Below are 25,442 nucleotides of genomic sequence, written 5' to 3'. Positions count from 1 at the left end.
TTTATCTGAGATGATAATAATAATTAGTGTATGGATTATGACATTATTCCGATATTTAGTTTATTGAACTTGCGATGTCTCTCCTAGCTGAACGCTATATCCTACATTGAACTTTTAATTTATAAAATTTATAGCACCGGTGAAAAGTTATAATGAAGGAATTAACTCTTTTCCGAGTAACTGTTAAATTAGGCTTACTCATATGCCTAACATTCATAACAGAGAGGTTTCATACACGCCTAAGAATACTCTTTGACTATTCTAGAAGTAATCAGTGACCACGACTATTAATCTTCACAAACTCTTTCCTATAACAATGATACACTGCTAAAATGCCATGCAATTTTTAAAAGTTGTTAAGCGGTGGCATAATCATCAAGTCTCGAATTAATGCGCATCCTACTGTTCGCATCTATAATGGACTTATCATTATGCAATACTACGTCACAGCCTCGCCCTCTTCTTTCTTATATGTAATGACTTGTTTTACTTATTAAGGAACTATCTGTGCAGTAATTCACATAAACTTGATCAGATGTAAAAGACTTCTAATTATATTGACTTTATCGGGTGGTATCATAATCTCACCACATGAGTCACACCATGATTATTGTTATTATCAAATAAGACTAAACCCGAACTTTACTAGCTGACAGATTGTACCAACTCTAAAGAATATGATTAGATTGCCCCAGAAGTAATTTAGTTTAGTAAACATTAAAATTGAAGTCTATTCCAGCAATAAAAGTAATATGACAGGATTATAATAATTGATATGCGACAACGCCTATAGTTATAATAAATGGCATTCAATAATTAATAATCAGGCGTTAATGTATATTATCAAAGATTAAATTTTTTATCATTACAATGTGTTATATTATATAATGTTACCCTAAATTATGCTGTACCTAAGAAATACTATCAAGACTTATTGCTAGTACAGTGCCATACTTAGGTTTCATATGATCAACATTTATTGCCATATTTCATTCATTGTTGTGTTATTACAGCCAAATAACTACCGTATCCTGTCTAGAAATAAATACAATATAAGTGTATTCTCAAGTCAATGAAATATTGATCATTTAATATGGTATATAATTCAGAAGGGTAGTTTGTGGTACTGTACTTGAATCAACTCATACGACAATAGGTAATGATTTGAGCTAATTACACTGGCTATGTGTTAGGAAATACAATTATAGTATGCAGTGTAGAACTAAAAATGTACTATATGTCTTAATAAGTAATAGGGTTAAGAACTTATGCACTACAAGGAGCCTTTAACGCAGTATAATTACTCGCATATATGCATTTCCAGCGTATATATAATTTTATACAATTGTTAAATCAAACGTGAAAGAGGTGATCACCACTGTATCTGTAGTATGATACTTTATCCTAATAGCGTGCGATGAAAGATAAGTTTACACCATTATCTAAATCTATGATACGTAACAGGTCAAAATGCTACAAATTTGATTATCAAATTTACTTATTCGTTGATTACTAAGCCAAATTTCTGTTTAGTTCATTGTCTCGAACTATTGTACAATACTATAAATGAAAAATTAATATGGCACTCTAGGTGAATAATATTGAAGTATTGTGACCATGAAATACTTAAAAAATGGATCATTAAATGGATTAACGAAAAGATGTTTCAAATCCCTATTTCCTTTACACAGAGTATAGCATGTATATTGGAGTCATCGATTAATAGATTTGATTGTCAGTAAAGAATTCCATTTTAATAGGCTTCTTTTCTGTAGATATGACGCTAATCAATAATCTAACATTCTTAGGTTTGCTGACATAGCAAATTCATATAATTTATTTTAGAACTGAATACTGCGATATCATAATCGATAAAAGAACATTTTTAATGTCAACAAAATGCAATCTTTCGACTAAATAGTATAATTTTGAAAATATATAATCAGATAATAAATATTATAATTCCGTTCATATTTTTACCTAGTTTTACTATTATTTATACTGGTGTGATAGAACGCTATCATGCAATATTCTGATAGTATTTAATATCTTATTTTGTATGTATCTATTTATATTTCAAAATAAATAACTTATTGAAAATAGATATTAGATTAAAGAGGTCAGGAAGATCTTTAAGTCCATTATCAGTACGAAGCAAATACATCGATCATGGTTATTTATTCGTATAGGATAAATATACTGTACCATAGTAGATATTAATAAAGGGATTGTATATTTCACCATAGAACACGAAAGGGATGTTTATACAGTAGCACTATTTTTAGTGAAATTTGGTGATAGATACTTAATTATCCGTAGCAGATTAATGATCCCTATCGTTAGTTATTTCGATAGCATAAAGTTTCTGTTGTATTTTAGCGATCATTCACCGTGATGTAAAAATCATCTTTGATACTCTGCACTACAATTTATCATTATTAAAGCTAATAAGAAGTAGGCAATTAATAACGATAAAAGAATGATTCGCTGTTTCAAAACATACTTTTCGTATGTTACTCTTCATGGAGCCTTGCTACATCCAGGCTTTAAATTAAAACATCTGATCAATGGGCTATTGTCAATTAACATCGCCTGATCATCGTTAACAGCTGGAATTTCTTTTCTAATTCAATATAGTAATGCACATCTGTGGATGTTAATATAAATCGTCTTTATACGCAATAAATGGCCGTTTTATGAATGCATCAAAATTGGATTAGAATTTATTGTCTAACTTCCGTTGTCTTTATACTAATACTGGTTTGTTGTCAACTTTGAACAGTAGAAACTTTGAATTTACAAGAAAATCGTCAATTTCTGTTTCAAATGGATGATGGATAACGTGTCGAGTAAATTATTTATTAAATAACACTCTATTTTTCGGGATAGTGCTTACTTTGTTGAGTTACCCTTATTACCTACTACTTATTTGATTGCCGCTATTGTGGCAGCAGGTGCATCGTACTTGTTCGTTGGATAAAAAATTGAGAAATGATTAGATTTACATTTGTATTTGCTTGGACTTTTTAATTTCATCTTTTAATTATATAACGGTAGACATTTATAAGTTAACTTTACTATCCTATCATAACGACTACTTTAGTCGGGTAAGTAATATTGGAATTTGATATTAATTAGGTTTGCTATTTACTGTAGTCAATTTTAGTTACGAATAGTACAGTATTGATTCATAATTTAAGGGGACGCTAACTAAGCACAAGGAAAACTTTAACGCGATACTATTTTTAGAATCTTGGTAGCCATTTTACGTTAGCAACTGTTATTATTATTATTTTAAATTATTGAAATTGGTTGTAAATATAGCTTGATAGACATGGCTTTCCTTTCTCATAATAGGCTTTTGTTTTCGATGACAATCACAGATGGGTGTGTAGTGAGAGTGTATTCAATAAGGCGAAATAAATCAATAGTATATAGAGCTAAACATAAATCAATACAGGTTTAATAGTAACGGCTGTAATGATTATTGATGACAACTGCACCATGTTATAGAAATTTTATTGTTAAAAGATGTTTACTAGTACAAGTTTACAACCAAGACATTGCTAGGATATTATTGTTGCATGTTAACATTGGCGACTAAATTGTGACGGGCATTGCGGTAGTTTTTGATAGCGTTAGCTGTACGATAGTTACGGTACCTAAAGTTCTTTGTTGACAAATTTTAATCAACATCCTGTTGTGTTCTTATCCGGTTTAGATTATAGAATATATTATAACGCAAGGATAATATAACTTTTAACGTTTTTAAAGCGACAGATAATTGTTCTACGTTATGTTGACTCTGATTTGCTACGAGACTGATACGGTATAAATTTACAGATTACAAACTATCTTTAAGGTCTTATAGCGTTATCATTTTTTAACCATTCTATACGAGACATACTGGATTAGCTAGTAAAACAACAAGAAATGGACTCTTACAGACTATTATGGATTGGCAATGATGTGAATATCAGTAAATCTTAATCTATGACTACATCTGTACATGATCATAATATGTCCAGTAGGAATGACGTCAATTTATATTGATTGTATTTACTTGACCGCATATAAAATCGTTTTCTTTATCTACGATAATGGTTAATTACGAATAAGAGGAGATGAAGTGTATTAGTAAATAGTTATTATTTGGTTAAATTTAGTTGTTTGAAAGTTAAGCGCATTATAAATGCTTTTGACTTGTAAAAGACAGATTACAATAGGATCATAAGGGATATACTGAATGAACTGTACATATATCGCTATTAAGGCTTAACATGAAACACAATAGCCATTGAACGAATTAAACTGATACTAGTTACTAAAAACAGTGAATTTAAAGAGGAGAATTGAATTCGACATAGTCCGCAATAAAAACAATAAATTTTCGGCGATTCTCCGAGCACAGGCAAAATGACAACAACAATAAACAATAAATCCTATCTCTGCAACTAGCTGTGACAGTAAAACTATCAGTATATTGCATCGGACACATTCATTCGATTGTACTATGCTAATGATAATTATTAAATATTTTTATGGTTTTGACTTATTAATGTACGTCTAGTAAGTACCTCTTGTTAAAGCTAGTGCAAATTAGCTTATAATAGTAGAGACTATACGTAAATAAAAATAAACTAACAATCGAATTTTTATTGATTACATAATAAAGTATTGCTATACGCAATAGAAAGATATCTAATAAGATGAGTGTCATTTACTAACTGCTAAAACTGAAAGTGTACTAAAGCATGTTTATTAGTGCTATCTTGATTATTCTCGTAACTGATGGCTAGGATCCCCTAGAACTAACCTATATACAGGTATCATATATAAATTGCCACTCGAGAACATTAATATTGTGCATAACATTGTGTATTAGAGTGTGATGCGCGAGATTAAAAATGAATTCATTCCATTTCTAGTCTGTTATGATAATGTATCTAGCGGATGATCTTCACGTTATTAAATCTTTATACCAATGAAATGATAACTTGCAATACTTTATATAGAGATATATTTGAGCTACAAATCCTTTATGACTATTATAACAATATATTCTGTGTAATGTCATATCAATATTGAATTGAGCGTATCTAAAGATACATCTACGAGTACTTTATTTTATTGTTTATGATAAATAATTTAATAGCTCTGCGAAATACGAGTAGTGTTCTATTGGTGCGGGTACGTATGCTGATGATAGCCATACCGTAATTTACGCAAGACTTAATTGGCTAATTTTACACTTTATAGCTGATATTCTATTTATGCCTTTACTATACGATAGTAAAATTGATAGAGGATAGTAAAACTGGATAGCTATTAGCATATGGAATTAGGTAAACTCTGTACCCATTAGTATAGTATAAAGGAATGGTATCTGCTAATCATGTATTAAATAATAAAAAATAATCAATCTAACTCCAATCTCAATGCAATTAAAGAAAGCGGAATCATTTAATAGGTTCTTTGCGTATCATAGATCCTATTCCAAAAATTGGTCTAGCTATAAGCTAGCTGGCTAATAATTAAATTATAATCATTAATAGGTACGTCATTTATTAATATAATTGTGCGACAGTTAAGCTATAATTAAATATAACACTATAAACTACTGTTACGTGTACATACGTTACAGCTTTGAAATTCTAGTAAAAGCGGGAAATTAAAAAAAATCTTATAAAAAATGACTACTTACTTCTATCTTACGATACTAAGAATAAATGGCTATCTATTGCTTAGGAGACCGAAGATTATTTACATATCACGGTTTTGTAATGTTTTACGTTGTTGAATTGTGAGATGCGTCTGATTATAAGTATAGGCCTGATGTAATAATACTTATTGAGTTAGCTATTACTTCTGTTATTTTTTCAATGTATGCGATGGCTAAGCATAGTTCATCAGGATACAGGTACAAGTAGATATGAAGTACAGCAAGCAATAATTTAGTTGTCATACGGTATCTACTAGCATCGCTATTGAGTAGAGTCGATACATTGAATACAAGAAAAGAGCGTGCGTGTATATATATATATTTTAAGGTATTGCAGGAATAGAGAAATAAACTAAAGCAGCCTGCACACGCATACATCAAAATTGTCTATTGATTGTCGCGGTTTTCAGGTAGGGATCTGCTGGGGAAGACTCTCTATATAAGTTGTCTTATAGCTAATGTTACAACAGTGGATAATATATTTAACGCGTTCATTTTGCACAAACTATATCTAGTTGATGCTTAGCAAATGATTTTTCATATTAATATGCAATAAATGATCCACGATATTATTAGCACCCTTCATTGTTCATATGTTCGTAGGTTCAAGCTACGGTACTGTACACGTGCATCGGCAATACATAGTATTAAAATTCCACAGAATTGAAGGCTCAGCATTTAATGATTTGATACTATCCTGTATTGTACATTAAATTAATGTACAGTATTATGGCCTACTATGATGCAGACAGTTGATGGCAGGGCGCTAGAAGCGTAATTCAGGTACTATACTATAGTTCTGGCGTGATTTGGAAACACGCTGAGAGCCAATTATTACTAATAGTTAGTATGAAATACGAAATATGCAATTTGCACAGCCCACTTTTACTGCCTATGTTATTAATTAATTAAACACGTCATTAATTCAATTTAATTTTGTAGTAGGTTTACTACCGTAGGACTGAACTTGAACCTTTCAGGCTTTCTACAGCATATCTTGCGTAATGACATTAAGCACTGCCTTTCTCGGCTTATGAGAGAATATTGATTGATTGATATGTACAGTATATAGGCATCGTTATCATTTTGTATTAGAAATCATTGCATTCTGATCGTGGATAGAGAGAGCTCTTTATGTCGCAAATTGTGTGTACGCATATATTGGCGTAGAATACGACAGTAGCAATATAATAGTAGTAGACTAGGTTGAGGTCAAACCTTGTATAAGCGTAATTATCTTTAATTACACTTTTTTGACAGTTTAAAGGGTTATTTTATAAGAGAGGCTGGCTGACTGAAAATGAATGGTTACATTGAAATCTTGCAGTATTGTACAGCAAGTGATACTAAATGTTAAAGTTATGAGTCATGAATCATCGAATTTAGCTTACCAGTAATCCTTACGTTCATAACGTCATGCCGTTAAGTAATAAATTCAATTATATTATATAGTGCAGAATTATCATTTAGTAGTACATTATAAGATTTTAAAATTTACGATAAATCGTACAAGTTTCATTATTATTAGATAGAATTATCGGTAATTAAAGTAATTGCATTAAAGGATTAATATTTGAATCTCATATGGCGCTTTCCCAACTTGATAAAACGTTACTCTAAGTTGGTAGTCCATTCATCTGGCTATTGTTTGATTGGAATGCTTCTTCCAGGCATACTGTACTGTACACAGTGTACAGTATGTTGTACTGTACACTGTACGGTATGCGAACAACCGGCGTTGCTTTCTTGTACAGCACAACCACGAGTTGTTTACACTAGCACATCTGGAAGGCCAGGCAGTATAAACGATGGATGCTTGATTGTAAATGTTTACACGTGTGCATTTCTTGTAGTAAAGAGTGCTTGCTGCTCCAATGATTTACAAATGTTGTTGACTTTCTGCTCATGATATTACATACAGTCTCTGTATAAAATCATAGTCTGTAATATTTTTAACTGCTTGTTACAGTAGTTTATCAAAATGCGAGGATGTAACATATGACAACTGTAATCTTGTCAGTTACGGTAAAGCTAAATGCGTCATCGTTCATCATGACTTGGTGCCTTCCCGAACCGTAACCCCTAATTTTGGTATGATTTGTACAATTTACAGCATGATTACGATCATTCTTTAGCGCAAGTGTAGTAGTATTACTTTACCATCAATGTTATTTGTCGATAGTAGAAGACGTTGGCAATGCTACATACTTGTTTAACACGATGTCCTGTATTGGCAAGGGACTTTCAGTCGTGCTCGATAGGATCAAGTAGTGATCAAAATAGATGAAATGAAGTGAAAATTAGGTTGGCTTATTCCTATACTAGTCATGTTGATCATGATCAACAGTAAAGTACAGTCTGTCCATTTTACTTTGATCGTTGATAGGTGGCATCACTTTGGATAAGTTGACAAAGTGGTCATGCATTCTTCGTATGTCATTCTAATATTATCATCATGCCATCGATAGATTGATAGAATGAGAAAATGGAGCTATTTTACGGCGTTGAGAAAGATAATAATCCAATTGGCAGATCAAGTTTGTATCATTCAACGTCATAGACGCGATAATGGTCAAATCAGGTGATGATCTACAGTCCGAGTCGTACAGTCCTTTCAGTTGATGTACACGGTAGAATACCGTGCACTGTAAAAAATCAACAAAAATTTCCAGAAATCTCGTCGTCTATTTCAACCGCACCTTACTGTTCCTGTATGTCTTTCTAAATACAACCAACTTACTGTGAAGAATCATCATAATAATAACAATAATAATAATATAATATTCATAATGACGTTGACACAATGAATGATTGCTGAAAGAGACCGATTCTTACTACTGTATTTTGGAAGTGGCGCGTTTCTATAATACGAGTAGTAAATTAACTTAATAGATGAAGGGGCGTTGCTCTCAAAGAGTCGTATGACACAAGCTCAACAATGCGATGGGCTATGAATAGATGACCAGTTACTCCATGATGAATATCTGACATTCTTTTTGTATTGTCATTCAATTTCTATTTCTAAAAGCATTAGGGTTGCCAAGGGTTTCTGTCTCCTCTCTCTATATAACGTCTAGCAAATTTGATATGATGATACTATTCAGCAATTCATTGAGATCAATCAGCATAATTGTGACAGTACTGTAGACCGTTGAAATTAAAAACACAACGTATTCAAATTCAAGTTGAAGCTCACTGCGATTTGGATTTACTGTTAGTAAATATTGTATTGGCGTCTCCGACTTTCAAGTCCGCCATTAGTCAATTTGGTCCTCAAAGTGATGCAAAAATTTCCACTTATTCCATTTTTGTCTTAACTATTCAACTGAAATTCCATCCAGTCTCGCCACATCTTGCGTCCTCTTACTATTGACATTTTTTTCCTCCCCTGGTACCAAGCCATATTTAGAATTCAATTCTACAGACGCGTACAAATTTTTCTTTGTTGATATCGCTACGCGTTCTTGGATCCAATATAAGCAAGCTTTTTTTTTCACTTTCTCACTTGGAAAAATTTTCGACCTTTCAACATGGCTAATCGAGTTATTTCTTGCCTGTGCTTCATACTATGCTGCTACTTTTATCCATCGACTATTCAAGCGGCTACTCAATCTCGTAAGTTTCTTGATTTTATGCCAGCATTTCAATGAAATTTGCAAAATTCTTCATTTTCTCATTTGTATACAACGTCTCCATTGCGTGCTTTCATACACATTGCTTATACGATTATATCACGGACATGATTGAAAAAAATGGCCTTTGTAAAGGCTAAAAAATAGACTATAAAGTTTGTGTATAATGTAACATTTTCCATCAGATGTCAGCATTTGAAAGCTATACATAAGGAAAAGAAAACACAATAATATTGCCTGGCAAATGAAGGAGAGAGTCTAAAATGATGTGTTTTATCCCCTATTCCACTTTTCACTCATCATTCATAACAACTTTCACATCAGCTTTGGCTTGAGCAGTTCTTCCACTCTTATTCCGATCACATATGACTGTGTATTGGGATTGAATACCAAGCTATTGTTAAGAACTGTTTTCTATCCGTTGGTAGTTCATATTGTAGGAGTTTCTTGGCAATTAAATTGACTAAGATATATCAATTTTTCAACGGTGTCATGAAATTCATTTATTGAAGTTGAAATTCAATTCTGACTTTTGATCCATTTCAATTGTATATACAGCGTAACAAACACTGTAAACTGCATGGTACTTTGACACCTGGATTCGCGATATGCTATGCTAACACAAATTACTCTTAGGACCTATGCCTAGCTGATATTGATCATTGGATTGTGTCATTCCATTTTTTAGTGTGATCTGATCTTTTCTAGCTTAAGCGAGCTCAAGTCGTAATCAAATGAATAAGATTTCGCTTTTCAGAGTTGAAAGCAGTTACTGTAGTTAGTAGCTGGCTTTCACTCCATGGATGAGTTAGATTTGTTTATGTCGTTAAATATAGTCCAGTTTAGAGATAATTCCTATTCTTGAAGGGTGCATTGAAGATTTAGTGGTATGATGTAGCACGCGTAAAACTTACAACTTATTTTTAACGCATACTACTATAATGATAGTCTAATAAGAATGTAAATGAATAAATACTTAAGTCACGTTGATTGTAATTGATCATGTGGTTGAATATTTTAATTTGGAGTGATCGTCTTAATTTAGTTGGAGCTTTTTGGTAGAGCAATATATGTTTGTTTATGGTTGTAAACCATGTGACTGGAAGATTTAAAAAATTGAATTTGGTGAATTGTAGTTGGAAGTTTAATAACCAACTGATGTTAAAAATTATTTTTAATCGTTTATAGCTCAATTTTGCAATTTGGCCAAGCAATTTGCTTGTGGAAACGGAAGATGTATTCCAATCGACTGGCGCTGTGACGGTACAGACGATTGTAAGGATAATTCAGATGAAACAAATTGTGGTAAGAAAGCTGAATTTTTAAAAAGAAGTTATGATAGTATTGATTGCTACTGGTAGCTGCTATTTTCTTGCAGCTAACAAGTATTTACTATTGGTCGTACTACTGTATATAATTCAACCAATTTTACTTTTGCTTTTAATGAATCATTGACATTGAAGATGATGGGGGTAGAAATATGAATTCGGAATGCTATCAGTGCTTTCAATTGGGCATTTATTTGATTTTATTGATTATTTTTATTCATTATTCTGGACGTATTTCTACCTCCATCACTGTACCATACTGAGAGTGTCCATCTGCCTTTTTGGAATGCTTTCAGTATTTCAAATTTACATTCTTGGAAACATCAAACGCCGACGGCGGCAGCGGCAGCGTATGCCACTGTTGTGGAATATTGTAGTTTCACAATTCCTATGTACACATCACATGCTTGATACCGATATTATTATTATTGCAGTAAGATTGCTGTATGGGTACACCACATTACCACCTTCTGACTCACGTAATCCATTGACCGCGTGTCTTTACTACAACGTTGTCTTACTACTAGTCCCGTACGTTTACTACCACACGTATTGCAAAGTCGTTTTACATACTAATTTGTATAAAATCAGTTTATGAATAGAAAATGATCTCCAGGCCGGGAGGAGCCTAATCATTTCATGAAGTTAACGGCCATTAATTAAAGTTTCTTTGATCGATATTTTTGGCGGTTGTTGTATGTTTTGATATCAAGGAAGAAAAAATACAGTACAAGTGGAGGATCGATAGGACCGATAGTAGAAAGCTATCCAATAGTCTTATACATTACATGTACTGATTAATGCCGCCATACTGATTTTAGCTATTTTTTGAATCGATATTTTTTACAACCTTCAAAGTGAACTTTTTCACTCTATCAGCAGTGAATTCTACTGGCTGCATCACGCGTCCACTAAGAGTCTAGTATAGAAATTTCACTCATGTTGAAATTGGACTGGCAATCCATTTCTAGAGAATGGGACCGCTATGGTTATTTTCTATTGATTGTCATTCTAGTTTATGACAGACCAGAAGAATAGCTACTGTAAAAAAAAAATAACAGATCACCTATACCTTAGAAAGTAAAACTTGACACAGTGGAGCACTGTTTTCGAACAATTCTAACTTGAAATCAGGTTATACAACGTGCTACGTCCCTAAACATTGTATGGATATTATTTGAAGTCGCGTGGAAGTAGTCATGTTGCTTCTTTGCAAACACTTTGAACATCATGCGATCACTGGTAAAAGCACTCTTGTAGTAAGCGTTTACATCCTGGCCCCATTTCCAGTAGTCGCTCATTTTCCCTCTGTATATGCAGTTCAGTAGTCACAATCAATTTTCCCATTGCTTGGCGCTTTTTAAAAGTAAATATTGTATTGTTCCAATGTTGCTTGATACTGTATTAAGGTTTTTTCAAAATGATGAATACGGAAATTTATTGACAGTAAATAATTTCCATTTGGATAGTATTTGTCTGGGGGTAAAGATAGCTGGATGATAATTGTAGAAATTTCAATTGTATTTGCTTTCGTGTTAAGAATGTAGTCGTGGTGAGTCAAGCACTTGAAAACGGTTGTTGTCTTTAAAAAAGAATGTTTTTAGTCGTTTCTTTGAACTACTGTACATTGCCAATTATTTACAGTTAGATAGTATAAGACAATGATAGAAATTTTCAGGATGTCAAGCGCACAGTACAGAATAGATTTATAAAAGTGACAATATAGTAGTAATTGACATTCGTTTCATACGGAACTTCAATTTCAAAAGTTTAAAAATGTTCGAAAGTGATGCAAATTCTCCATGTAATATAGTACAGTCAGTGATACTAACAGTAAATATCGGATGGACACTAATTTTAAATAGCGTTTATCATCAATACAAAAGTAAGATTGATTGGTTGAATATCTTCACTCAATAATAAATAATAATATGAAATGGGCCGTTTAAGACCGTTAACATCGCAGTTCATACTTTACATTCATACAAACGTTCATGGGGAAAGTTTACAAATAAAACAAATGGACGCTCCTAGTTTCTCTTCCTTAATTCTGTATACGTTGCAAAGGCACACCATGAGAACATTGAACAACAATGCAATGAAGCTTTGTTTGTTTTTTCAATTTGAAAAGAATGCCTGGTATTGTAGAAACGTATGTTGACTACTGAAATGATTCTTCACTAAGAGTCCATGTCTACTTTATGATGCTTTTGTTATCATTTCAAAATTTGTTCATGCTTAAGACATCAACCAGCCAAGCAGAGAACAGGTAAAAATAGAGGACTCCATTCAGATATTTTCACAATAGATCAATATCCGTGGTTGTTGTAAATTATAACGTGATGACATAGACTACTGTGATAAAAGAGACACCACTGGAGACGAGACACAGTTGTCATCATATTGTACTGTAATGTTAACGTCGCGATCGTTATTCAAGGGTGATGGGAATGGGGCTATACTAATCTTTAAAAGGAACTATAATTGTTACCTCTGCCAATTTTTATAAATTTACTTTCTCCTTTGAAATTTTCTTACATTCCCATTAACCATTATCAGATTAATTAGAGTACTGTACCGTACACAGATAAGTAAGTATCCATCGCATTTTAGCCTTGATCACGTTGCATAAGTTTAGCTTTGATTACCATTAATACGATATTATTGTATTGGATAGTGAATGGCCTGACATTCGGGAACCAATCACTTTCTAGAGCTTAATAATGTACAGTAGGTGATTTTGTAAAAATATTAATCGATTTACAGTACTGTACTGAGACGGTATGACTCTAGACGGTTCCGGTTGTTGTTTTAATTAACTAACTAGTTGACTTTGATTGGCAACTTTTGATGTACTGTATAGGCCTACAAACGGTGAGATAAAAAGTACACTTAGCATTGATAGATAGTTACCATTCTGTACAGTACTTCATACTAGGGAACTTTTTAATTAACTGTAGATGCATATAGTACAGTAGGATGAGAATTTGGAGATGGATGAGATTTATTGGATAATCGCATTTAGACATACGGAAATGCAAAGACTTAAAAATTTAGGAAATAAGAATTTCAGCATGAGAACTAGAGAAAATTATTCTATGCGTGTATTTTTTACATGCTGTTGTGGGAATTTGAGGTTAATTTCACAGCATAATTAGAATTAACTTGCAGAAGTAATCCAGGATCCCTTTATCTGCAACAATAGGTGTTGAGGACAGACCTTAATAGTGTACAACGTGAGAATTAGGATGATAAAATTCTCAAATTATGTTTGCATTGAAAGATTTTCACATCTGCTAATACAATAAAATTGTTGGAATTGGTGAAGCAATTTATCTCACCAGTTAGCAAGCATAACAATTAACGATGAGAAAAGGAAGATATCGACTTCTGCATTTACTTGTTCCAATGAATTACTACAAGATGTTATTTCTGATATTTTACTTGCACAACTGACCCAGATTTGCTGATTACATTGGTTCTACGAATAGTTTTGTCGGAGGTAACACCGAATATTTCTATAGATAATACAAAAATAGATGGCATAATTTTACCTGAGTTAAAACACAAATTTTCGGAGAATTTTAAACGTTTAAAAGTTGAAAGGACGTCTACATAATCGTTGTTTAGCATATATGAATAGTGTCTCGGGTGTTGCATATAGTAAAAAAAATCTTTTTGAGGTGCAACAACGTCAATAATTATAATTGGTATAGTAGTTATCACGATTTGATGTTTACTGTTCACGAATACCATATCGTGTGAAAAATGTAGATTTCTTTCATACTTTATTGAAACCGTTGTATTGCAAGCGTTTACTTATCCTAGACGCGTCAATGACAATGATCGTAACATTTACGTTTTTGATTATGAATTAATTAAATATTTAAAATTTTGCATTGAGGTATATGCAATATTATGTTACTAAGCTTATACGACTATAATTATAATTTTAGCTCAAGTTACCTGTCATCCAAACAATGAATTTACATGTAATGATGGAAAATGCATAACTACCTCATGGGTATGCGATGGCCAAAATGATTGTATTGACGGCTCCGATGAAGGCTCTCACTGTCGTAAGTTAAAAAAAATATGTTGATTACTATTATAAATGCTTTAATTATTTATGAATAAGTTATAGAGATTATGGCTTATAGAATTATTTTGATAGAACTACTTATTACAAAGTAGGAATTTAAAGTTTACAACATTTTTAACTTGTAGTAACCAAAACTTGCACTCCTGATGAATTTTCTTGCGGTAATGGAGTTTGTATTAAACGTGACTATGTATGCGATCAAGTAGATGATTGTGGTAACTCAGCTGATGAACGCAATTGCAGTAAGTATCTATTGTAAAACGCCTTTTTAAATGTAATCTAATAAATTTTATATAATTTGACAGCACAGCGCTAATAACAATGTCATAACCCGTTTATTATCTATAACTTGTAGGCTTAAAGTGAAATTAAAAATATTCTTATTCGAATTTAATGTATGTACTTTCTTAAATTTATAGCCAAGGTCGCAACTTGCTCTCCTCAACAATTTACCTGTAATAATTCACATTGTATTAACAGCGCATGGCGATGTGATAACGATAACGATTGCGGTGATAATTCTGATGAATGGAATTGTCGTAAGTTTTTAGTTAAATTAAATTCATGTTAATGAAGAATACTTTTATAACTTACTGAGTGTTATAAAATTACTTCATTATATAGCAAATAAGACATGCGGTCCCGAGTTGTTTCAATGCTCTTCTGGTGATTGCATCAAAAAATCATGGCTGTGCGATGGTGAACGTGATTGTACCGACGGAAGCGATGAAAAAAATTGTTCGACTAGTCGCCCGAAGCATACTTGTAGAGCCGGTGAATTTCAATGTAAGAACTGGGAGTGTATCAAGTCCGAATGGAGGTGCGATGGATCAACCGATTGTACAGATGGCTCCGATGAATTAGGTTGCAATAAGACGACTTGTAAATCTGGCCAATTTCGTTGTAGTGCGCACATTTGTATAGATGCGCACAATGTGTGTGATGGTATAAGTGATTGTGCTAACTCTCGAGATGAGCAAAATTGTACTACTCCAACTCCGCCAAACTTGACATGTAATTCTAGTCAATTTACATGCCATACGAATAAATCTTGCATTTCAATGAAATTAGTATGTAATGGAAAATTCGATTGTGAAGATAAATCCGATGAACCGGCAACTTGTAGTAAGTACTAAACTTATATTGCTTGATCTTAATGATGAGTAAAAAATTATATTATGTATCTACTATGAATTTTGCGAGATGAAATTGAACTCTAATTTTGGATACTACTTTTTAGATATTAACGAATGTAGTGAATACAACGGACATTGCTCGCAAAATTGTGTGAATACCAAAGTTGGTTATTACTGTGCATGTAACCCTGGTTATACCTTGGATACTGATGGCAGAACGTGCCTTGATATTAACGAATGTAATATTTCCAATCCTTGTAGTCAGATGTGCGAGAATACAAAAGGAAGTTATAAATGCACTTGTGCAGACGGCTATAGATTAGATGCTGACTTTAAATCCTGCAAAGCATTAGGTCCAGAACCAGTGCTATTTTTTGCAAATCGTCGAGATATTCATAGATTCACTATCAAAGGATCAAGATATAATGACGTGATGAAGGGTTTAAAAGGAGCTATTGGTATTGATGTCCACGTAAGAAAGCGATTACTGTTTTGGACGGATATTGTTTCGGAAAAAATTGGTCGAGTAACTCTTCATAGCAATGGTACTGTAGCTGGTAAAAATAAGTATATAATTAGCGATGGTGTTTTATCACCTGAGTGTGTCGCTGTTGATTGGATACATGATACTATCTACTGGACTGATACTGGATTGGATGCAATTAAAATGAGTGATTTAGATGGTCGATATGTGAAAACCATTATTAGTAACATAGCTGATCCAAGAGGCTTGGCGGTCGATCCAGTCGATGGGTAAACAACGATATCTTAAAATTAAATGATGAAAATTGATTTTTTTTTTAATATCTTCTGTGTAGATTAACATCATAATAAATTTATAATATTGTATTAATTTTTTATAGTTACATTTATTTTACGGATTGGGGCTCAAGCGCTAAAATTGAACGAGCGAAACTAGATGGTACGCAGCGTCAAATCTTAGTTAGTACGAACGTTGAATGGCCTAATGGTCTTACCATTGATTACCCTCAACGTAAAATGTACTGGGTAGATGGTAAACATCATCATATCGAAAGTGCTAACTTAGATGGTTCAGGCAGAAGAGTTATTCTCTCTAAGGGTATACCACATCCATTTTCTATTACTGTATTCGAAAATTCCGTTTATTGGACTGATTGGGAAAGTAAGACTGTCGAAACAGCGAATAAACTTACCGGAGCAAACAGAAGTGTGCTATTGTCTGACTTATATGCACCTATGGGGATTACAACATTCCAATTGCAAAGGCAACCAAGACGTAAGTATTGTACACGAATGACAATCAAAAGATGTTGTAATGATTGCTAGATAGTTAACTGAGCTCATGCGTAATCTGTATAGATTATGATGCCTGTCACCTGAATAAAGGTGGTTGCAGTCAAATTTGCGTTAAAACCGGTGATTACAAACGTACTTGTCTTTGCAAAGATGGTTGGCAATTAGATTCTGATGGGACTGGATGTGTATTACTTCCAAGTAAGATTAACATTGATTGTTAAATGATAAAACAAATTGATTTCGTTTTTTCATTTTTTTCCGTATTTATTACAATAAAAATTAACGTATTTGCAAATATGATATATTTCATTTAGCTCAAAGTTATAATTGTAAATCGATCGATTGTGGTTATGGTTCCTGTTTAATAAATTCAACTAACGGTGTACCATATTGCAGGTAAGATTGTTTAAGCCTTTGCTTAGCTTAAAATTATTAGACTTTCTGAGTTTACATCTACTTATAGTTGCTTAATTTTTATTTAATAGTTGCTCGGTCGGGTATGGTGGAAATAACTGTACAGTTATTACATCTGCATCTACTGGCGAAGCCATGACAATTGGAGTTGCAGCTGGTTGTGCGATTGGATTCTTGATTATTATTATTATAATAGGGTATATTGTTAGACGAAGACATGGAAAAAAGTAAGACCCTTTATGATTATGTAATATACCCCGATTCTTTTTTAGCTTATTGCTTTGTTATCGATTACTTGCATTGACTATTTTCTTGTATTTTAAATTTTAGTAAAAAAACTTTTGACGAATTCGATATCCAATCGATGACGAATAGGGCAATGATCAATGAAACCACAGAAGATATCTCAAAAGTGAGTATACTAACGATATCATTCCATATTATCTTTACATTGCATACGCATAGTAAAGCAAATCTAGTGTTGCAGTGGCCTTATAAATTTTTATAATTTCTTAATGCAGCGACCAGTAAATAACAGTCGACCTGTTTCTCTTGCGATATCCAATGGCAACTTTGTAAGTATGAAATAAATAAATGAAAGTTTCTGCTACTGTTACCTATCGCAAGACTCCTATTATACTATACATTTGAGAATTAATAAATCTTCCTTTGATATTGAATTAGTCATACTCATCAAGGCAACACTTGGTGGGCTCAAGGTTCTCGATGGTATCTAGCCAATCGGTAGCCACCCAGGTCTAACAAAGTACAAAAGATTAATATTATACCAGCATGGTAATAGCAAGTCGTGGAGAGCGTCTTTAGTTTATAAACTTTTCAACAAAACCCCACTTAAATATCTTCAAATATATACGCATATAAAGCACAAGCAATGGGACCGGATTAATTGTTACCTATATATAACTGGTATGTTTATATTATCTTTACATTATCTTGGACGGTAAATTTCCTTGGTAGGATTGGTCTAATTTGGATTGATTTATGATTGGGAGCAAAATGATTGACCATGGGTTGCTTTCGTGATTAAAATTTTAAAATGGATAAACATAGGATATTTGCAAAGGGTTGATCGACTGCTCGAAAATTATTGGCTAACATTGAGGATTTTGATGAAAATCCACCGCTGCATAATGTAACCTTGTATATTCAGCAATTTGATGGATTTCTTAATTGACTTTAAGAAATTATCAACAATTGTACTGTAAATTATAGCACTTTTCTATTCACCTATGAACTTGATATTCCATAAGTTAGTAAGACCTGTGAAGCCACTCTAAAGTATTTTGGCTTTAGGTGTTTGTATATAGCAGTATATTTAGGATTTTTTGTAAATTTGTAAGGTAAGATTTATCTAGAACCTATTGAATTTAGCGGGCGTTAATATTAAAATGTTTTTGTGGTTTTCTGTATAAAGATATATGTACGTATGTCATCAAATTCTGAACTATGGTGCAACTTCGATGTCAAATGTAAGAGTTGCGAGATCAGACTAATATGATTACTATTGAGATATGTAGAAATCTTATAGCAGGGGTTTTTTAGTCATCTGTTAAATTATAACTGTTACTTATATCTAATAGGTAAAGTGCAATTCAGAGATTTAATGTAATGTCTTTTCACGTTACTTTACTTGGATCAAATAATGTATTATTTAATGTACGTATAAGTTTCGATGTAAAATGAAAGGTCAATTGGTCATATTACAGCAAAATATGGTAGAAACTGATTAAGTGAAGCAACAATTTACCTTGTTATGATTTAATAATTGATCATTACGGATTGATTATGTAAATGACAACCTACACGATTAAGTAGATAAGCATCGTGTGTATGTATTGATCTAATCCTGCACACTATCGGCACAAATACGATTCTGTTAAGGTCTATTATATATCTGTATTTACATATGCTAATACTGGTAGCTATACAAGATGGCGCATATTATGACACTTGCATATTCAGTTAATACTGTAATTACAACGTTTCACTTTATTATGTTACTAAGGTACTTTCTAAGAGTGATTGCAAAAATCACCATGCTAAATTAAATGGGTGTTTTGCTTTGTGGTGAAAACAATTATGAGCTGCAGCAATTGTATCTGTATGTTATGGAAGTAATTAATGAGTAAACCATATCTGTACACGTTTGCGTTGAAAGTTGATGGCAATATTTTTTTTGCAGGATTAAAGATAGAGAACAATATTTGCTAAAATTAATTATATTATGTACTTACAGTTACTATCCAGCTATACTGTGCCATCGTTACAATTGAAATATCATTATATTGTAAGATGAATAAATTATTAATAACGACTACAATCATCAAAATCTCTGTTAATTTTATGATGGAAATTATAGCAGTATCATTTCATTTATTTAACTAACTAGCTTTTGCAGTACCGTAATACCAGCAATGTTGCATGGAATAAGCACCTCTATTAAGCTCTGGTATGTGATCCTCCTGCAGTACTATTACTGTATTATAACTTGATTCAAAGTTACGTCGTAGTCCATAAGGGCATACGAGTACAAATATTAAAACTTAGTTGCGAGCACAGTACAGTACAGCTGCATTACTGCGTTGTATAACTATTGGTCGAGACGATAACGGGATCATATGGAACATGCTCCTTAGAATTCAATTCGTTTAGAAACGGCAAATGAAAACCTACAGCCAGGGATAAATAATTTTTGTTTTACCGCAACCTGTAGCTATAATGTTGCAGTTGCACTACTTGTTTTCCTTTCCTTCAAACGACCGGACCGGGACAATACTTTAGCATCAGGATACATTACCGGTACCAGTACTGTAGTTAATACTGTAAATCTGCAATACCATGTACTGTAGCTTGCAGTTCCGTATCACACAGTACAAGTGAAGCTTTAAAGCTTCACTTGCAGGATCAGCTTGAAAAATGGCGCCAAGAAAGCTTGTAAAGGTAAATAGTAAACACATTGCAGTGTAGCCATTTTGTCTTACGAATTTGAAATCGATAGAGTAGAAGCACTGCTGTAATTTTAATTTGAAAATAGTTTCTGGATATTGTAGAGATCTTGGTGAGATCGTAGCTGCAAGATTGCACAAGTTGAAATAGTTTCAATTGCTAGAATTACGATATAATGCCTTTCACATAATGATAATTAATCAAGGCATGTTCTAGTTATTCAATTAAATTGACTGGGTAATTCCATGGTTCAATTCTGTCCGCTTTGCAGTAGCTTAATACATTATGAGATCACCTGGTATAGTTTAATACCTTATTATTTCTGGAAGTTAACCAGAATCGAGGAGATTTCCCAAGTAGGGGTATCAGAACAGCCACGTCAATCGTTTCCATGTTTGCAAGGAAATATTATTATTGCTGTGCGCGGTTTAAATCCTCATAAGATTGGATGTTGCTCCATTTTGATAGAGCCATATGATGATGACTAATAACTTTTAAACATATCTATGTTATTATGACTTTCTAGAAACAGCCAACGGCATCGAATGTGGAATCTTCAGGTACTATTTACAAAGTATTCTCCTAACGTTATTTCACCTCTACCCAAATTATGTATTCGTGAAGGCATGATTAATTTTTAAATCGTGAAATATTTGCTAGAATATAAGTGCAATAAGTTGGGTATTGTAATAAATTATCTACCTTCTCTAGAATTCGAAATTGCACCAACGATTACATAATGCAGATTTTAAGCTGCATGATAAAGATAGCTCTCGTTCGGTGATTGTACAAGATCCATTTATCGAATTACACTTGCTGCAAACTCGTAATTGTAGGATATGAACAGCAATGACTATACTGTATTATTATTATGATATAAGATAAAAGCAATTCTTATTCGGTATATAACTGTAGATTATATCTATTGCACACTCATAAATGTACCATACGATATGAACAGCAACGATCGTTACTATACATGACAAAAGTAATTCTCATTTGGATGACTGTTGATAATAGTATTTCTCTGATTATATCGACTGTAAATTCCAAGCTATGTCATACCAAATTATATGTTCGATACAATCAGAGCTAAACTTAATTGAATTCTGATCAGGGAAAAGAAAAAATGCTGAAGAAGAATTCCAGGACAGTGTGCCGTCTAATAAAAAAAGCAAGGAGCATGATTCTGAGATCGATTACAGCAAACGGATTGAATTCATGAAAGCAAAATTCGGTGTTACTATGCCAGACGATTTCTTTAGGTTCTATGAATTTTGCCAAGAAGTAAATCCTACAGCTCCATCAGGTACAGCTATACCTTGACTTTTAACTTCTCAAAAGTTATAGCGCTTTACATTGCTGATATGACCGTGAGAAAGCGTACTTCTTACAGTACTTTCTCTATGATATGCGATTCTTAGCATACTTTGCTTGTTTTGCTCCGTTAAATAAATGATTTTATAGATGCTTTAATGGATACCCTACAGTTAAAACTGGTTGGAGCTTTCGACGTTTTAGCTGGTCAATTTGATGATAGAGATGAATCATCGATAACTTCCTATTATTTACACTGGAGATTTTATTACGATCCCCCCGAAATGATGACTTTGCTAGCCAGAGAAGATGAAAGTTCGTATCATTTTGGCTATTATAGGTACTGTGTGCTATCGATTTTATTTGATATGTGCATGCTTTGATTACATTATTAGATCTTGATTCAAATGTTTTAACCGGCGAGAAATAAACTGACCCCTTATATTATAGGCTCAGCTTTAGGAGCTGTTTTACTCTTACATGACAATTTTGGCTTGCATGCTTAAATATATTTGAAATTTATATAAATTAGTAATTAGTGCCTGTCGCGATGCTGTAGTATTGTGGAAGATGTAGTAGGTAGCCTGTACTCGCTCATTTAGATAGTACAGTAGTAATAATGGTGGTAGCATACCTGTGAACAATTACCTATATATATTATGAATTGCATATTTGCCTTTTGGGTTAATTAGAACACACCAAAAAGTAGTGGTAGGATAGTAAGCTTACATGATATGTATTTAGAAATAAAGTGCTGGTTAGACCTGAAAAAGGTTCGATTACTATTTTACATATGAAATTCTGATAAATATGTTATGATATTGAAGCAAAGAATTTGTAGCCTAAGTAGGGTTGTTTTACGGTGGTTGTATTACCCAGGAAATGATCATTGATTCATTAAGTAGCCATGGAACTTGTGACCTCTTACTAGTCTAAGTTATTATGTAGGTACTTCTTGCCCTTTTACCAGAGACTAGTAAGACCAGTCGGTAGACCTGTCTGTTGATAAATCGAGTAAGCGGCCGGCTCGAAGCCAATGCTATATGATAGTTATGTCTACTATAACTTTAACTGCATTGGACGTTAATTCTCGAATTTTAAATTTCAAGAAATTTAATGTAATATCGTCTCTTATCATTAAACCATGCATTGTGGGGCAGTTAACTGTACAGTATATTATTAACTTTTACTTCCGAATAAATCATTCTCAATTAGTATAGCTTTAAAGTTGCTGGGGAACAAACGATTATCATTGTTGAAAGTATAACGAATGTATCATGTAACCACTTCATGATTTATTCTAAACTGCGTATGCTTTTTTAACGTATAACTTCAGGGATGATCCAGATAAATTGCCAGATTTAGTCGCAAGCAATACTGGAGGCAATTCGTGTGAACTTAAATGTATGGGTACTAACCTTTTCGCTGCAGTCAAGTGAGTAGTTTATCAGATGAATATTTGGACGTGATGTGGAAATTTTTAATTTCACTTAATTTGCAAATGCTACCTATTCTCGTCTGTAAATATTGACTATAGAAATAAGCTTGAGTTATCCAATCAATAAATCAGATGTAGGATGTCGTAATATCATTTAAAGTTATATTGATACTATAATTACAATATCATTTTGCTTATGACAGAACCTATATTGACAATCAACTGAATCGTAAAGCGGCAAAGAAAGAAATAAATGAACTAGCCAGCAAATTGCAAGAGTGGGCTGCAAGATATCATTTCGACTTAAGCGTTAATAGTAAAAGCGTAAAGGAAAGGAAGAAATATGTTGTCGCTAATACATTTCATACGCTTGGTATTGTGGTTCCAGTAGATAAGAAATTAGATATTGGATATAGGCCCCTGAATGTTACTAATGCAGCCCTTGGTAAAATATTAACTAATATTGAAAAATGCAAGAACACGGCTCAAAGACTGAAATTTCTAGAACCGTTAGAAGAACTCATCACTTACGTACAATTTGCAAACGATGAATGCGATTATGGTATGGGACTTGAGCTTGGAATTGATTTGTTTTGTAGGGGTGAAGAATTCAATAATTTTGCTCTGCACTTGCTAACGACTGCTTATAGTTTATTAAGAAGACCGTTATATGCCGATATTATTAGTATTCATATGACAAATAGGAAACGTTCGTGTCTAAGTCAGTTACAGTTAACACGATAAAATAATATGTCAAGAATTGTTAAATGATATTGTAACACATTTTGGAAAAGTTGATATCATTTCAGGCATTGAAAATTAAGAAATAAACAATTTTTATAACTGAATCTTTCATTTTTTACACCATTTTAACTTTGATCAAATATTTCTATAGTAGTTGATTTTAATATATTTCGGCATGATTCAAGCTTCTAGCTTAGGGAGTTATTTCTTTAGGTTGATTTCTTTACAATAGAATTTGAATATATTATTTTAATGAATCCAGCAATTGCGATTAGAGATATTTTACAGTATTTACCTTCTAGCAAGGACTACTGTACTAAGATAGCCTAGATGTGATAGATTCATTCGTATTTAAGTTTGGACAAAATTGACAAGTAAATATACTGCAGTTTTATAGAAAGTAGCCTTAGTAAATGAATATCAAGTAATTTTTCATAGGTTATTATAATATGAACTAGTCGACGCCTATCATTAAGGTTGTGCATATAGAGTATTGAAAATCATTTGATCTAATGAAACTAAACACCAATCATTGTTCTATCCAATAGTTGTAGACCACTATGGTATAAGATTGAATGTAAGGTGATGTATGCAAATGGTGTTTTTGAGCACTGATTTTACCTTTGTTAATATATCGCTATCGATAGATATTGCCTAAAGTAAATTTCTGTTTATAAATGCTAAAATCCAACAACAATTCTCTAACAGGGTAATATAATTTTACGAACGGATGGCAGAATTACAACGCTTCATTAGACGCTCGAAATGGTCCAATTTTTGTAATATAATATGATAGATGAGTGGTGGACTGAACTCTTCTTACGTGGTTATATTGGATGGTGTTGTCGACGAGTGTCATGGTTTGGATTTTTTAACATGTGAAAGTACAATCCAAACTACGATAGCCACTACGATTAAGATAATGGTAACGATCAAAATGATCCACATTTTGAAATTTTTCCACCAGTACTTATTTTTAAGTTGAGCGGCATTGGTTTCAAATTCAGATGCATGGCTATAAAGGCTATCGGCTCTTTCATTTAATACACTAATTTTCTCTTCTCTTTCGATAGCTTTATCCACATTTTTTTGCATAATATCCATCACTTGTTTGACTTGCGCTTGAGATTTTTGTAATTCTTTCTTAGACATGGTGAGAGATTTTAATTTTGTTCTTTTTCTTAGCCGTCTTGAGATAATATTTCTTTCTTGATGATAACCTTATTCTCACTCTGCCTTTCCAGCCTTGATGCAACTTTTTGACATGAATCAATTGGCGATGCGAGGTGTTTATTATGATATAAATAGCATTAAAAATTTCTCTATAATTTGTACTCTTGAATATACAGCTAGTGTAACAGCTG

The 25,442-nt window shown here is 32.8% G+C and overlaps 3 protein-coding genes across 3 annotated transcripts; 2 read left to right on the top strand and 1 right to left on the bottom strand.

The window, feature by feature from the left end:
- Positions 1 to 10,565: 10,565 nt before the first annotated feature.
- On the top strand, positions 10,566 to 17,419 carry TRIADDRAFT_27379 (uncharacterized protein; the record flags this gene model as incomplete). The annotated part of the gene is made up of 8 exons (XM_002114290.1): positions 10,566 to 10,659; positions 14,639 to 14,761; positions 14,910 to 15,026; positions 15,204 to 15,323; positions 15,409 to 15,909; positions 16,025 to 16,673; positions 16,784 to 17,178; positions 17,262 to 17,419. Coding segments are annotated over 8 exons (2,157 nt in total), but the record flags the coding sequence as incomplete, so codon positions are not given.
- A 3,130-nt stretch (positions 17,420 to 20,549) lies between these two features.
- TRIADDRAFT_58020 (uncharacterized protein) lies at positions 20,550 to 24,078 on the top strand (the record flags this gene model as incomplete). Its single annotated transcript, XM_002114289.1, has 6 exons — positions 20,550 to 20,573; positions 21,106 to 21,139; positions 21,697 to 21,888; positions 22,047 to 22,236; positions 23,233 to 23,331; positions 23,538 to 24,078. 6 exons carry the CDS (start codon positions 20,550 to 20,552, stop codon positions 24,076 to 24,078), a joined length of 1,080 nt encoding a protein of 359 aa, XP_002114325.1.
- Positions 24,079 to 24,933: 855 nt separating this feature from the next.
- On the bottom strand, positions 24,934 to 25,230 carry TRIADDRAFT_27590 (vamp; the record flags this gene model as incomplete). The annotated part of the gene is made up of 1 exon (XM_002113969.1): positions 24,934 to 25,221. A coding segment is annotated over one exon (288 nt), but the record flags the coding sequence as incomplete, so codon positions are not given.
- Positions 25,231 to 25,442: the final 212 nt, after the last annotated feature.

This window comes from Trichoplax adhaerens, genomic scaffold (assembly GCF_000150275.1).
Source record: "Trichoplax adhaerens TRIADscaffold_7 genomic scaffold, whole genome shotgun sequence".
NCBI lineage: Eukaryota > Metazoa > Placozoa > Uniplacotomia > Trichoplacea > Trichoplacidae > Trichoplax > Trichoplax adhaerens.
Note: the sequence above shows the minus strand (reverse complement) of the source record. Positions and strands in the feature narration are given on the sequence as shown.